Genomic DNA, 14,755 nt, shown 5'->3' on the forward strand with positions numbered 1-14,755 from the left:
AACACCTCATTTTAGGCTTTAACTGACAAAAATTAAACAAAAGAATAAATATATTTTCAGTAGATGTTAACCATGATAGCTTAAAGAAAATGGTCTCAAAATTGGCCCACCCCTTTTTTCAGCGCACTCACCGGAGATGCGCCACTTTTCTGCGTTGAAAAGTGCTCCGAAAAAAATCGGTCCCCACTTTGGCTGCTGTCCAGCCTCTCCCAGGTCTTCGTGCAGCGTGGCCAGTCGGGTCGGGGGCGGACCCAGTGTCCCGCGCTGAAAACAGTGCCGGGACGTCTGCACATGCCCGTTGGGAGGGCTCCTGCCTCCAGCCTGTGTGTGCCTGCTGCAGTGTAGGACCCAATCATCATCATCATACCGGCTGCTGGTACGTCCCGCCCCTATCCCAGGCCGAGTGGCCTACCGCACAGGCCGGCCCGCTGCCTTCTTGGGCTGAAGATGAAGGTAGGGTAGGACTTTTATTTTTTATTTGAATATTTTGAAAAAATTATGTAAATATGTTTTGTCTCTTGTGAATAGTGGTGACTATTTGTCAAGCCTATTTACCTGGTGCTATTGTGAAAGAACAACATAAGTGACGGAGGAACACTGAGATAATCTTATTTATTGAAGTAGACTTTATTTAGATAATATGGGCTCAATTGTGGCCCAGTATAATCATTGCAAACAAATAGTTGGTTAAATTAGTTGAGAGATTAGGGCAACTTCATTCAACTATCTTTTACTTTTATTTTTGTGGTTTAAGCTTCCATGAATGCTTCTGTTGTATAGTAAATTAACTTTGCAAAGTTTGTCATATGATGTCCTGTATAGCTGTTTGATCCTATTCACATTCTTTAGTCAAGTCATTAAGTTCTGCTGGCCTCCGATGTACCTACCTGCGCTGATTTCTTAACTCTCCGCAAGGGTTTTCACAAGCGGCCACATATGCTGGCCTAAATTAGTTTGGAGTAACTACTAGCTGGCCAAAGTGGTCTAAATGGTCAAAACGGGTGTAGGTGGCTGATGATGCCCCCTTTTGAAAAAAAAAACAAAATAAAAAAAATCCTAACTAACTCACTTACACTGGCGCAAATTGAATGTGCAAAATGGGGATTTTTAGGATACTCCAGAAAAATCAAGTTGCTCCAAAAAAAAAAAGGAGCAACTCCTGGCCAATTTTGAGCCCAATCAATGGTTTGCAATATATTTTAAATACATATAGTTCTAAAACAATCTGCAGAATGAGGCCCTACATTTCCTGTTGTCCCACTGCACTGGCAGAAGTGTGGTGAATTGGAACTGCCAGCTGCCTTACATGTCCCTGACCACTTACCAAGGTTAGAGGCATTTGAGTGCCAGCATCATTTACTGCACCAATGGGGCACCTGCCTCAGGTGGGCGAGAGGGAATGCACTATGGCGCTTTGCCACATTGTAAGCGGGCCCAAGGTCCACGTTCATTCTCTAATTTGAACAGTCCAGGCTAATGGTACCTATTTCCAAAACATTAGGTGGTGGATTTGAATAACTACCATTCAGACACATTACAGAGAATGTATAGCACAGAAACAGGCCATTCAGCACAACCAAATCAATCATGCATTAGAGAAGATTTTTTGCACCCAGAATTGCCTTGATGTCGTAAGAATCAGAAAATCGGGCAGGGCAAAGTACATGCCTGTATAATTCCATTTTTGAATCCCTCCCAATCAGGTTCCTGCCCCTGCCATAGTACCGAAACGGCTCTGTCACAAATGACATCCTTTGTGACTGTGACAAAGGCAAACTATCCCTCATCGTCCTTCTTGACATGTCTGCAACCTTTGACACAGCTGACCACTACATCCTCCTCCAAGACCTCACTGTCATCCAGCTGGGTGGGACTGCCTCGTCTGGTTCCATTCGTATCTAATCATAGCCAGAGAATCGCCTGCAATGGCTTCTCTTCCCACTCCTGTGTCATTACCTCTGATGACCCCCAAGGATCTATCCTTGGCCCCCTCCTATTTCTCATCCACATGTTGCCCCTTGACAACATCATCCAAAAATGCAGCATCTGTTTCCACATGTACGCTGACGACACCCAGCTCTATCGCACCACCACTTCTCGCGGCCCTTCACAGTCTCGATTGTTGGACTGCTTGTCCAACATCCAGTTCTGAATGAGCAGAAATGTTTTCCAATTAAATATTGGGAAGACCGAAAGCATTGTTTTTGGTCTCCGGCACAAACTCCATTCCCCAGCAACTGACTCCATCCCTCTCCCTAACATCGGTGAGGCTGAACCACAAAGTTTGCAACCTCAGTGTCATATTTGACCTTGAACTGAGCTTCCAACCTCGTCTGCAGCAAAACTAAAACCGCCTATTTCCACTTCCCGTAACATTGCCCATCTCTGCCCTTGCCTCAGCTCATCCACTGCTGAAACCCTCATCCATGCTTTTGTTACCTCTAGACTTGACTTTTCCAACGCACTCCTGGCTGGCCTGCCACATTCTACCCTGCGTAAACTTGAGATCATCCAAAATCAGCTGCCCGTGTCCTAACTCGCACCAAGTTCCGTTCACCATCACCCCTGTACATTGGCTCCGGGTTAAGCAATGCCTCACTATAAAAATTCTCGCACTTGTTTTCAAATCCCTCCATGTCCTCACCCCTCCTATTACTGTAATCTCTTCCAGCCCCACAACTACACCCTCCCCCACCGGAGACATGCACTTCTCTAATTCTGCCTTCTTGAGCATCTCATTTTTATTGCTCAACCATTGGTGGCCATGCCTTCTGTTGCCTACAACAACAACAACTTGTATTTATATAGCACCTTTAAGGTCCCAAGTCGCTTCACAGGAGTATTATGCGATAAAAATTTGACACCGAGCCACACAAGTAGAAAATAGCGCAGGTGATCAAAAAGGTATGTTTTAAGGAGCATCTTGGAGGAGAGGTAGAAAGGCAGCAAGGTTTAGGCAGGGAGTTCCAGAGCTTGGGGTCTAGGCAACAGAAGGCACGGCCATCAATGATTGAGCGATTATCAAGGTTGTTCAGGAGGGCAGAATTAAAAGGAGCTCAGACATCGAGGGAGGCGGAGGGCTGGATGAGATAGGGAGGGGCAAAGCCATGGAGGGATTTGAAAATAAGCATGAGAATTTTGAAATCGAGGCACTGCTTAACCGGGAGCCAATCTAGATCAGCGAGCATAGGGGTGATGGGTGAATGGAACCTGGTGCGAGTTAGAACACAGGCAGCCAAGTTTTGGATCATGTCTAGTTTACATAGGGTAGAATATATGGGAGGCTAGCCAGGAGTGCGTTGGAATAGTCAAATCTAGAGGTAACAAAGGCATGGATGAGGGCTTCAGCAGCGGTTGAGTTGAGGCAAGGACGGAGACGTGTGATGTTATGGTGGTAGAAATAAGTGATCTTAGTTATGCTGCGGATTATGTGGTCAAAAGCTTATTTCAGGGTCAAATATGACACCAAGGTTGCGAACAGTCTGGTTCAGCCTCAGACAGAAGTTGGGGAGAGGGATGGAGTCAGTGGCTAGGGAACAGAGTTTGTGGGAGGGACCGAAAACAATGGCTTTGGTCTTCCCAATATTCGATTTGGAGAACATTTCTGCTTATCCAGAGCTGGATAGTGGACAAGCAGTCGGACAATTTAGAAACCGTGGAGGGGTTGAGAGAAGTCGTTGTGAGGTGGAGCTGGATGTCATTAGCGTACATGTGGAAATGGACATGTTTCAGGATGATGTTACCAAAGGGCAACATGTAGATGAGAAATAGGAAGGGGCCAAGGATAGATCCTTGGGGGACACCAGAGGTAACAATGTGGGGGCGGGAAGGGGAGCCATTGCAGGTGGTTCTCTGGCTACGATTAAATAAGAATGGAACCAGGCAAGTGCAGTCCCACCCAGCTGGACGGTGGAGAGGTGTTGAAGGATAGAGTGGTCAACCGTGTCAAAGACTGCAGACATGTCAAGAAGGACGATGAGGGATAGTTTGCCTTTGTCACAGTCACAAAGGATGTCATTTGTGACTTTGAGAGCCATATGTAACAAGCCCAACACAAGAGGGACGGATTTGGAATTAGTTTTGGGGAATGAAGCTGGGCAGGTGGAAGGGGTATTAGTGGGAGAGCATTTGGGTGCCAGTGACCATCAATCAGTCAGGTTCAAGTTAGTTATAGATAAGGACAAGGATAGACCAGGAATAAGTGACAAATTGGGGGAAAAGCTAATTTTGCTAAGTTGAGGAGTGATTTGGCCACAGTGGACTGGGAACAGCTACTTGTAGGTAAATCGGTGTCGGAACAGTGGGAGGCATTCAAGGAGGAGATCCAGAGGGCTCAGGCCAAACATGTGCCATTAAAGAAAAAGGGTGGGAACAATTATTCTAGAGCCCCCTGGATGTCTAGGGACTTACAGGGGAGGATAAAGGAAAAAAAGGAAAGCTTATGTCATATACCGACAGTTAAATACAGTCGAATCTTTGGAGGAAATAGAAAGTTCAGAGGTAAAATTAAAAAGGATATTAGGAATGCTAAGAGCATGAAACATTCTTGGCAAGTAAAATTAAGGAAAACCCAAAGATGTTCTATAAATATATTAAGAGCAAGAAAAAGTAGGGCCTATTAGAGACCATGAGGGTAATCTTTGTGTGGAGGTAGATGTTGGTATGGTTCTTAATGAATACTTTGCGTCTGTTTTCACAAAGGAAAGGGGCAATGCAGATACTGCTATCAAGGAGGAGTGTGAAATTCTGGATGTAATAAACAAAGAGAGAGAGAGGAGATATTAATGGGGTTTAGCAGCTTTGAAAGTAGTTAAGTGGAAGGTTTAGAGGGAATGTTAGGGGAGGCTTCTTCACGTAGAGGGTTTTGGGGGTCTGGAACTCACTGCCTAGAAGGGTGGTGTATACAGAAAACCTCACCCCTTTTAAAAAGGTGCTTGGATGGGCACTTGAAGTGCCGTAACCTGCAGGGTTACAGACCTAGAGCTGGTAAATGGGATTAGACTAGATAACCTCTTGGTGGCTGGCGCAGATATGATGGCAAGTACTGCAGGGAATCGAATATGGCCAGGGTGATCTGGTCTAGTTTTGATCGCCTGGATGGGCGAGAGGAATTTTCCCAGATTTTTTTCCCCCAATTGGCCCGGGTTTAAAAATTTTTTTTTTGCCTCTCCCAGGAGATCACATGGCTCCAGTTGGGGTGGGGTGTAGAATGTTGCAGTGCAGTTGTGTGGGATGGACTGGTTGGGCCAGATGCTGTTTACCTTTCCGCTATTGTTCATTGGTTTATATGTAACCTTCAGGGCTGCTGACACAGGGCCGTGTGGCTTTCTGGTGGCTGGTGTGGACACGATGAGCCGAAATGGCCTCCTTCTGCGCTGTAGATTTCTATGTTTCTATGTTTCCATATTGTGACAGGCGCGAAAACCAGATTAAACGGATTCAAACATGGAATTGCGGGAAAGATGGCCATGGATTTGGAAGGCAACATGTTCATGGACTAGGCCCCAAGCTCTGGAATTCTCCCCCTAAACCTCTCTGCCTCTCTACCTCTCCTCCTTTTTAAGATGCTCCTTAAAATCTACCTCTTTGACCAAGCTTGGTCACCTGCCCTAATTTCTCCTTATGTGGCTCGGTGTCAAATTTGTGTTTTACAATACTCCTGTGAAGTGCCTTGGGACATTTTACTATGTTAAAGGCAGTATATTAATAAAAGTTATTTTTGTTGTTCCCGTCCGGGTTGCTTTACAGTCATGTGCTCGGATCAGCACAAATTTCTCATTCCCAAGGCTAGGTGATCCAGTGTACCCGGACAGAGACTCCATTATGTTTTTGTTTGAATGCTAGGTCTTGGGTCATCCCATTAAGACAAATAATTATTGTAACATTTGTATTGATTTAGGCTGGGATAACATTTGCTTTTAACTTATGTACTGTGATTGAATTAAAAAAGGACCTTTGACCAAGTTGGGACTAGTCTAAAATGCTTCTATTTTGCACACCACCATTGCTGTACCAAATAACCTTTGGCCAAATAGATCCTTAATGCTGAAATTCTTCAGTTAAATTTCAGAAAGCACTACGTAGTAGCTATAGCCACAAGTCTTTAAATGAATTAACATTTGAACCTCTTCAGGAATTTATCCTGCACAACATTTGTGGAGCTCAAAATAACCAAAAGAATGTAATTTAGAAATGTAGGATTTAATGCCAATTCCATTAATGGAATTAGTTCTAATAAACCTACATTCATATTTCAAGAGGGTCTGGATTGAGGATACGATCTAGTTTTCAGTGCAACAAAATTAGAATAGGCTTTATGACCAGTGTTCATGAGCAGACTGACTGATTATGCCTTTATAGCAATTGAACGCTTTTTGATGGAATGGGGCAAAGCCAAAAGATTACCACAAGTACCCAGTCCTGCTTCTTTTAAAACTGAAAATTCTTTGAAGTAGGTGTTTACAGAACATTTACTACTGTTAAAACCCCTCAAGACAAAGTAACTGAACCCACAACAATTCCAAGTTTTTAACAATACATTTTATTGTAGTATTCATTTAAATATTAAAAAGACAACAAAAATAGAAACAGCATTCCTTTGACCTTCATGCCATTATTTTCAGACTGGTTATTAGATATGAGCAAATATTTTCAAATGAACAGTTTGTTATTGAGTGTGTCTCACATTTTAACTGCAAGGAAAACATTCATTTTTCCTCCAGCTCCTTTTGAATTTCAAAAACATACGGATGATCCTTGCCGTGCGCCACTTCCATAATGGCCAAGGCCTACGAAAGAAAATGCCCAATTTCAGTCAGTCAGTATCTCTCAAGATCCATTCCAAAATGTGATTGAGATGAAGATGCAAATTATACAAGCTAGGTCTGTCACATGGCACTAAAGTGAATAATTCCAGTTGCAAAAAACACACATGGGAATTTTTCCAAATTCAAAGAGATTTAAAAACATTTTTTAAATTCTGACCATCAGGCCAACACTTACACACCAGGAGGAGCTAAACTTAACTGATGTAAAAAACAAACTTATTTTAAGGTCAGACATTCTAACTACTTCTGTGGTTTCTGTGAACACCACTGATTTTGGGGGGGAGAACTTTCAATATCTTTCAACTATTTTCCATTATATTTTGAACTCCCAATTTCAGCTGTACATGAAATATGATTTATTTTAATTGAGATTTTAAAAAACATGTGTCACACATTGATCTGTGACAAAGGCAGCTGATAACACTGATGGGAGCTGGCTGGCTGGCTATCAGGCACATACTACAGAAAATAGGTCAACAACTTTAATGAACGATATCACACTGCTTCCTGAACAGTTTGCACCCTCCAAGCACAGGAACAGTCTATTGGCTACAATAACCCTAATGTCAGATTTAATAATTTGATGTAAGATTTAATAAAATATGAAGCATAGGTATGTTTAAACCTAACTTCTTGCATATAAAACTAGAACACTGGGCAAGACGCATGAACCTTCTCTAGAATATTCCTTTAGATTCAAGCAATCAAAATAATCATGCATTAGTTATAAACCCAATACTTGGTGACTGTAAAGAGAAAAGCCAAAAAAGGTGAATTTATTACCTTCCTCAGTGCCTTGGCTCCGGCATTATGGTGCGCCAGGCCCATGTACAACCGTCCCAGTTTCAGCCACATTGAAGCTACGTTCAGAGAATATGCAGGATAGTGTTTGCTGCTTTAAAAAAAAAAGCAAAACTGCCTTGAATTTTTTTTATATACCAGTAGGATTTTAAATTTCTCCTGCCCTCCTATAAATCTCATTTTATTTCTAACTATGAGGATTGCACATAGGCAAATGGAAAAGTTCACTAAGCCAGTCTAGACAGACTTCAGACAAAGAGAGGTGCTACTTTTTCATGAAGTGGAGAGGTGTTCAAATCCCTCCATGGCCTCACCCCTCCCCTGTACTACATATTACCCCAGTGCTCAGCATCAAAGACCACACCCATAAGTCAGCCCTTGCTCACAACAAAGAAAAATGTGACCTTATGAAGTAGCATTCTCCAGAGTTAAACAAAGAGCCTGGTTACTGTAAATTGCCTACCAGAAATAACTGGTTCCATAGTGTTCTTCATATAGAAGAATCATCATTCTAGAAAATTGTGTTTTATCTATAATCAATTAACCACATGTATTAAAAATAACATTAAACTGCAATAAATTCATACAGCAGATTCCACTAGATTGCAATATTTAATCGACAACTCCCTGGCTCAAAAAAGTGTAACCTTTTGCTAACTTTCCGCACAACGGGCTCAATTTTCCCGTTATTTGTGCTGTTTTTTTGGCCTGAATTAAAATATCCAAGTTTTCCCAAAGATTGTGCACCAGTGTAATTTGGTCAGTTACGATTTTTTAAGGTTTTTTTTTAACCTCGTTGGGGCATAACCTGCCACCTGCGCCAATTCTGGCCATTTAAGCAAGTTTGACCAGCTCCGATTTACTCCAATTTTTCTTAAGACGGCATATGTGACCACTCTGGGAAAACCTTCTGGGCAGTTAACAAAATCGGCACAGGTAAGAGAATCAGCAAAACAGATGCAGTTCCACGGCCCGAACAACAGGGGAGAGGATTGCGGGGAGGGCACGGGAAAGAGGACTTTTGGCCAGGGTTTGTAGCAGATACCAGGAGGGGGGGGGGGGGGGGGGGGGGGGGGGAATAGACTTTGGCATAAACACTTTAATTTAATGCTGGTAAGCTGCTGCAATGTTCAAGGTGCTTGTGCAAGTTGCTGGGAGCCGGCCAGAATGTGGTGTTTCATTTTACAGCCTCAGCCCGCAGTGTGCCTCTGGTTACCCTGGCAACCTGATCTTTTTGCGCAGATCTTAGGCTCCACCCCCAAAGCTAAATGACAGGCTAGGCAGGGACAAAAACAACAATTCAAATGGGGAAAGTTGGATTTTTTGGGGGGCATTGTTAGGCCGCAAAAAAACAGGCCGAGTAACGCTTCAAGTACGCCAAAAAACAGCTTTGGGGAAAATTGAGCCCATAATGAATTTGGAGCAGCATCTGCAGTGCAAATGCTGCTCAACTTCTCTCAGGCTGCAAACAAGAACTGCTGAACTGCCAAATTTCTCCATCTCTGGAGGAAGTGGTTGATAGCCTGTGAAAGAGCTGTCAATCAAAAAGCATCCTTCACACCCAATTGTAGGATTTAAAACATGAAGATTGTCTGCTACAAAACACATGGGTTGTATTAGCAACCCAAAATGGTTATTTCTGTTTGTTTCCCACGATCAGATTTAACTTGTTTCTAACACCTGAATGGATGGAGAAGGGTTGAAATTTGTCTTGGTCGGTAACCGCAAAACCGACGATAAATTCTCTTTTTGCGCTACTACCCAAGATCTATTTCACACCCAGACTCTTCTCATTTGTTGAACAATATAGAGAGTGATAAAACTTCCACTTTACCGGTCTGCTCCTAATCATACATATTGGCTCAATCATAAGGAATGGAGTGTCCTTTAGGGAAGGAAACCTGCCGTCCTTGTCCAGTTTGGCCTACACGTGACTCCAATCCCTGCAGAAGGATATTGCCTTCTGTGGAGATCACCGTCACAGTGCCTCCCCAGGAGCTTTCTACTGTATCGTGGTACCCTACTGCCCTGCACAACAAAGCAACAGCAGCAAGGAAGTGAAGAAAATGGTAAAAATCTAGGAAACAGGTACAGACCTAGTTGAATGATCTGATGTGCTTTTAAACGCTTGCCTAGAGCGTTTTAAATATTAATGCAGTCTATTGTAGAAGATGACAAAACTACATTACAGTTACACATCGAATTCAACGAAACCACAACACAATATAGATCCTGAGGATATGTGGCATCCCTTCACAGGAATTACTAAATAATAAGACTTCTTTGTTTTCCTTCCCTTTCTTCCCCCCCTCCCAGATACAAAAGAAGAAATAATATGGGTAAATGCTCAATACAATTTATTTAATTTTCCTGATGTTGAACTATGCATCAGTTGTGGTTGAGAGGGCAGGCAGGCAATTGTTACATGGTGCATTAGAGTAGCCCAAGAAAATCTCTCCTCCCTCCATATGGGAAAGCACAGAGTCTTGGTTCAACACCATCACCACAGTCAAGATTGACGAATTACCACATGGAGGATTGCAAACACAAATCCACCTCTCGTCAGTCCATGGCATAGGTGGGCTGCAGTACCATCGTGAAAATGAGGTCTCTTTGCTTGGCTAAGGACAAGTTCTTTTGCATATACACCTTACTGAATTCCTTGAGCACGCAAAACAATTGGAATATATACCTCTATACAAGAAACCAAACTGAGTTCCATTATCTTACTTTCACAACTCAGTAATTCATTGATATTTCATGAAATCACCTGCATTTGCTGGCATGCTTATAAGTACAAAAGAACCCAGATTTTTTTTTAAATGCAGAAGCCATTGCTTTTAGGCCCCTCTCAGAAATTAGTAGCCATTGAAGATAAATAAGAGTTTAATTACCAAAGCAAATAATACATTTACCCAACATTTAATTTCAGATCTGGCAGAAACCCTTACGACACATTTTTAATGAAATGCAAAAATGTGGCTGCAACTATGTACTGCTACAAACAACATTTTACTAAGGTGCACTGTGCACAACTCTTAAGTGTGACTTGTGGTGCAGTAGTGAGATCTTACATTGGTCTCAAACACAAACATTAATATGGGCAAAGAAAAGCAAATGTAAAATACGTCTGGGAATCATCTTGTAGAGACGCCATAGGAAATACTGTATTAAACAAGTGTTAGTTATATTCTCTTTTCATCACCTGTAAGGTTTGATTATTTTTTGACCATAGCGTAGAGCTCCGTCCCAATCCTGCATATACAGGCAGACTCCCATGGCCTGGTACATCATGTGCAGCATGTAGACATTGTTATCCTCAAAGGTTGATCCCATCTTATCCAGACTTAACTCGCAGATCTCCAGCAGTTCACTAGGGGGTGCCAGATAGTTAAGAATTGTACTGAGAACACACCAGGGATCTCCCAAAAGCTGGACTGCAATGGGAGATAAAAACAAATGGGGCCTGAATTTGCAGTCGGAGGCTTCTTGCGGGTGGATGCCTCCGAACCGCAATAAAACCACGCACCTACCTGATGGCCCTGGATCTACGGAGACTCGTGCTCCTGGGCCTCTAGGCGATGGCCTATGTAGAGGCCCACATGATCCCAGGGACGCATGCGCTTCACAAGCGTCCCCGGGATCACATGGGCCCGCTCAACCAATCAGAAAGAGAAATTTCCATTATGCTTATGGGGATTCCATTTACGTTTGGAATCCCCATAAACATAATCACCCAAAAGAACAGCACAAATAAAAAAAATCACGTTAAAAAATTAAAATACAATTTAATTAAACATTTAAAACATTGTTTTAAATTCTTAATTTTTTTTTCAAAGGGCTAAAAATAACTTTTACTGGTTTTTGAATGTTAAAATCATTTTAATATTTATTTTCACCTAAATGCTAAAAGGCCTAAACCCTACTTTTACAAGGCGTAAGAGTTTCACGGTTATTCACTGGGCAATAGCCCAACTCTCCGCCAGCAGATGTCCATTTCCCGGGAATCTTGACAAATCGCAAGATCCGGCGAGGTACTTACGGTGCGTATGTGGTCATAAGCCCCGGAAAATCCGGGCCGATTTTTTTTATTCCACAATAGCTTTTCTGGTGTCCCTCTTTACACTTTTGCACAAATTGTGCCCTCAAATGATAATGCTGGGAGATCCAAATGAACCACAGACATTTATAGCACAGGAGGAGGTCACTTAGCCCATCATGCTAGAGCAATGCAAAAATAATCCCACTCCCCATAGCCTTCCATCTTCCACAGAGTTCAGCTGGAGCTCAGTGGGTAGCACACTCGCCTCGGAGTTAGAAGGTTGCGGCATGTCCCACTCCAGGAACTTGAGCACATGAATTTAGGCCGACACTCAAGTGCATTGTTGAGGGAGTGCTGCACTGTTAGAAGTGCCGTCTTCGGATGAGACATTGAACCGTCTGCTCTCTCAAGTGGACCTAAAAGATCCCATGGCACTATTTCGGAGAAGAGCAGGGGAGTTATCCCCAGTGTACTGGCCAATATTTATCTCTCAAACAAAACAAAACAGATTATCTGGTCATTTTCACATTGCTGTTTGTGGGAGCTTGCTTGTGCACAAATTGTCTGCTGGGTTTCCTACATTATAACAGTGACTACACTCCAAAATGTACTTCATTGGCTGTAAAGCGTTTTGAGATGTTCGGTGGTCATGAAAGCCGCTATATAAATCTATGTCCTTTTTCCTCTGCTTTTACTTCAAATACTTATCCTCTGCCTCAACATCCCATTCTATCACAACACTCTGTATAAAGAAATTTCCCTCAAACATCCCACTTGTGAGAATTTTAAATTGATGATGCCTCTTCAGGGACTCTTCAACCAGAGGAAACAGTCTTCCCCGATACAACCCATCACAACCTTTCAAACTCTCCAATTACCCCTTACCTTTGCTGTTCCAGTGGTAATAATTCCCAGATTTTCAAGTCCTCATACTTAGTATCATGTTGAATCTATACGGTGTGGCTTTAATGTCCTTTGTATAATGGTATACTCAAAACTACATACAGTACGCAAAGAGCGAGAAGAGGTCAAGCGCAGACAGCGAAAGGAACGCGCGGCAAACCAGCCCCACCCACCCCTTCCCTCGACAAATGTCTGTCCCACCTGCAACAGGGTCTGTGGCTCTCTTATTGGACTGTTCAACCATCAAAGAACTCACTTTGGGTGTGGAAGCAAGTCTTCCTTGATTCTGAGGGACTGCCTATGATACAGTACTCTAATTGTGGCCTGTCATCCTTTTGCTCCTGTACTCTATGGCCTTCTTTATAAAACCCAAAATACTATTGTACTTTTTAAAAAAAAACTTTACCTGCACTTGCAAAGAATTATGTATTTGAACACTAAGGTCTCTGTTCCTCCACACCCTTCTCCATTCAGTGTATACTCCCATTCACGGTTTTCCTTCCCAAAATGTTTTACCTCACACTTCTCCACACTAACTTACATCTGCCACCTATCTGCCCATTTCCTTATTCCGTTTGTATTTTCCTCGATTTTGACCAAAGAGGTGAAGAACATTATAAATTAACACTAAACAGCATCAATACTCAAGCATGCAGTAGCTTGGCTTTTAAGAGGTATGGGCCTCACGACCAATCCACAAGAAAAGGATATTTTTATAGTGTTTAGCTCTCCTAAACTCTTCAATTATATTCCTAGCGTATTTGATCATGTCTTTGATGACCTCTGGCTTTGGTGGTTCACCGTATTTTGTAATTTCCAACTTTTCTTTATCCTGCAGAGAAGGATGGAAATATGAAGCACCATTAATGAAAATTCACAAAGATACAATTAAAGCTGTAATCTACTGCAGTGAATTCCTGACATGGTTGTGCATTTTCCTATATGATTCCTGAATTCTCCAATCTTTTGTCATGTATTCTTGTTAAGGGTCAATTATGGGCTCAATTTTCCCCAATTATCTGCGCCGTATTTTTTTGGAGTAAATTAAAATCGGAGTTTCCCCAAAATTTCTGCGGCAGCTTAATTCAATCTAGGCACCATTTTTTTTTACCTCATTGGGGCCGTAAGCTGCCACCCGCGCCAATTCTGGCCAACTACGATTTTTAAGATGGCGTATGTGCCCGCTCTGAAAAACCTTCTGGGCAGTTAACAAAATCAGCACAGGTCAGAGAATCAGCGCAGAAGATCCAGTTCCACGGCTGGGACAGCAGCTTGGGGGGGGGGGGGGGGGGGGGGGGCAGTCGGTCAGGGCTAGGAACAGCACCGGCTCCAGAGGAGGGAGGCCTTTCAGCCTGGGCTAGAAGCAGCACCGGGCACTGGCTCCGGGAGAGGGGAGGCCTTTCGTACTGGGCTAGAAGCGACAAGTTAAAACGGGGAAACTTTCAACTTTTTTTTGGCATAGTCAGGCCCAAAAAAAGGCATAACTCTTCAAATACACCAAAAAACATCATTGGGGAAAATTGAGCCCCAGGTTTGGAAAAAACATTCCAACAATTGTCAAGACTCGGATATTAAAGCACAATTTCCTGCCCTCCCACTCCAGGTTCTCAACCTCATGCATAAATGTGCCATCAGATAATGACATTTATAACTTTTGCTTTTACTGAAGATGAAGATAACTCTTTGGAAATTGAGCTATCCCAGCATCCAAAGCGATAAGAAAGGGCTTTGGCATAATTAACCACACCATCCCTCTCCTTCGCCTTAAATGTCTCTTCTCCGTTATCTTGCTTGGAGAGATTACCATTGCTTTGTTGCACTCTTACTTATCCAATCATTGCCAGAGCATCTTCACCACTCCATCACCTCAGGAGACCCTCAACAATCTATTAGCCCCCTCCTCTTCCTTAATCTACATGCTATCCTAAGGCAAAATTATCCAGCAGCATGAGGTCAGGTCCAATATGTACGCTGATGACTCCCAGCTCTACCGCTTTGCCAACCCTCTCAACCCCAACTGTCTCGGTGCTGTGACTGCTTGTCCAACATCCAATTTTGGATGAAATAAATAATGCATTTATACAGAACCTTACAAATCTTCAGGATATTCCAAACCAATTCACTGCCACTGAAATCTATTTCCAGTGTAGTCAATGTTGTAATGTAGGGAAACGCAGCCACC

The 14,755-nt window shown here is 42.8% G+C and overlaps 1 protein-coding gene across 2 annotated transcripts in view; it reads right to left on the bottom strand.

The window, feature by feature from the left end:
* Nucleotides 1–6,518: 6,518 nt before the first annotated feature.
* Nucleotides 6,519–14,755, bottom strand: part of LOC139273099 (N-lysine methyltransferase SMYD2-like) — a 62,855-nt gene continuing 54,618 nt past the window's right edge. The window contains exons 9-12 of one of the 2 annotated variants that reach the window (XM_070889468.1): nucleotides 13,285–13,405; nucleotides 10,834–11,008; nucleotides 7,611–7,722; nucleotides 6,519–6,788 (exon numbers count right to left, since the gene is read on the bottom strand). In XM_070889468.1, coding sequence (XP_070745569.1) covers nucleotides 6,708–6,788; nucleotides 7,611–7,722; nucleotides 10,834–11,008; nucleotides 13,285–13,405 — 489 coding nt within the window. In that variant the 3' untranslated portion in view covers nucleotides 6,519–6,707. The remainder of the gene's footprint in view (nucleotides 6,789–7,610; nucleotides 7,723–10,833; nucleotides 11,009–13,284; nucleotides 13,406–14,755) is intronic. The other variant, XM_070889469.1, reaches the window with a different exon arrangement.

This window comes from Pristiophorus japonicus, chromosome 9 (assembly GCF_044704955.1).
Source record: "Pristiophorus japonicus isolate sPriJap1 chromosome 9, sPriJap1.hap1, whole genome shotgun sequence".
Lineage (NCBI taxonomy): Eukaryota > Metazoa > Chordata > Chondrichthyes > Pristiophoridae > Pristiophorus > Pristiophorus japonicus.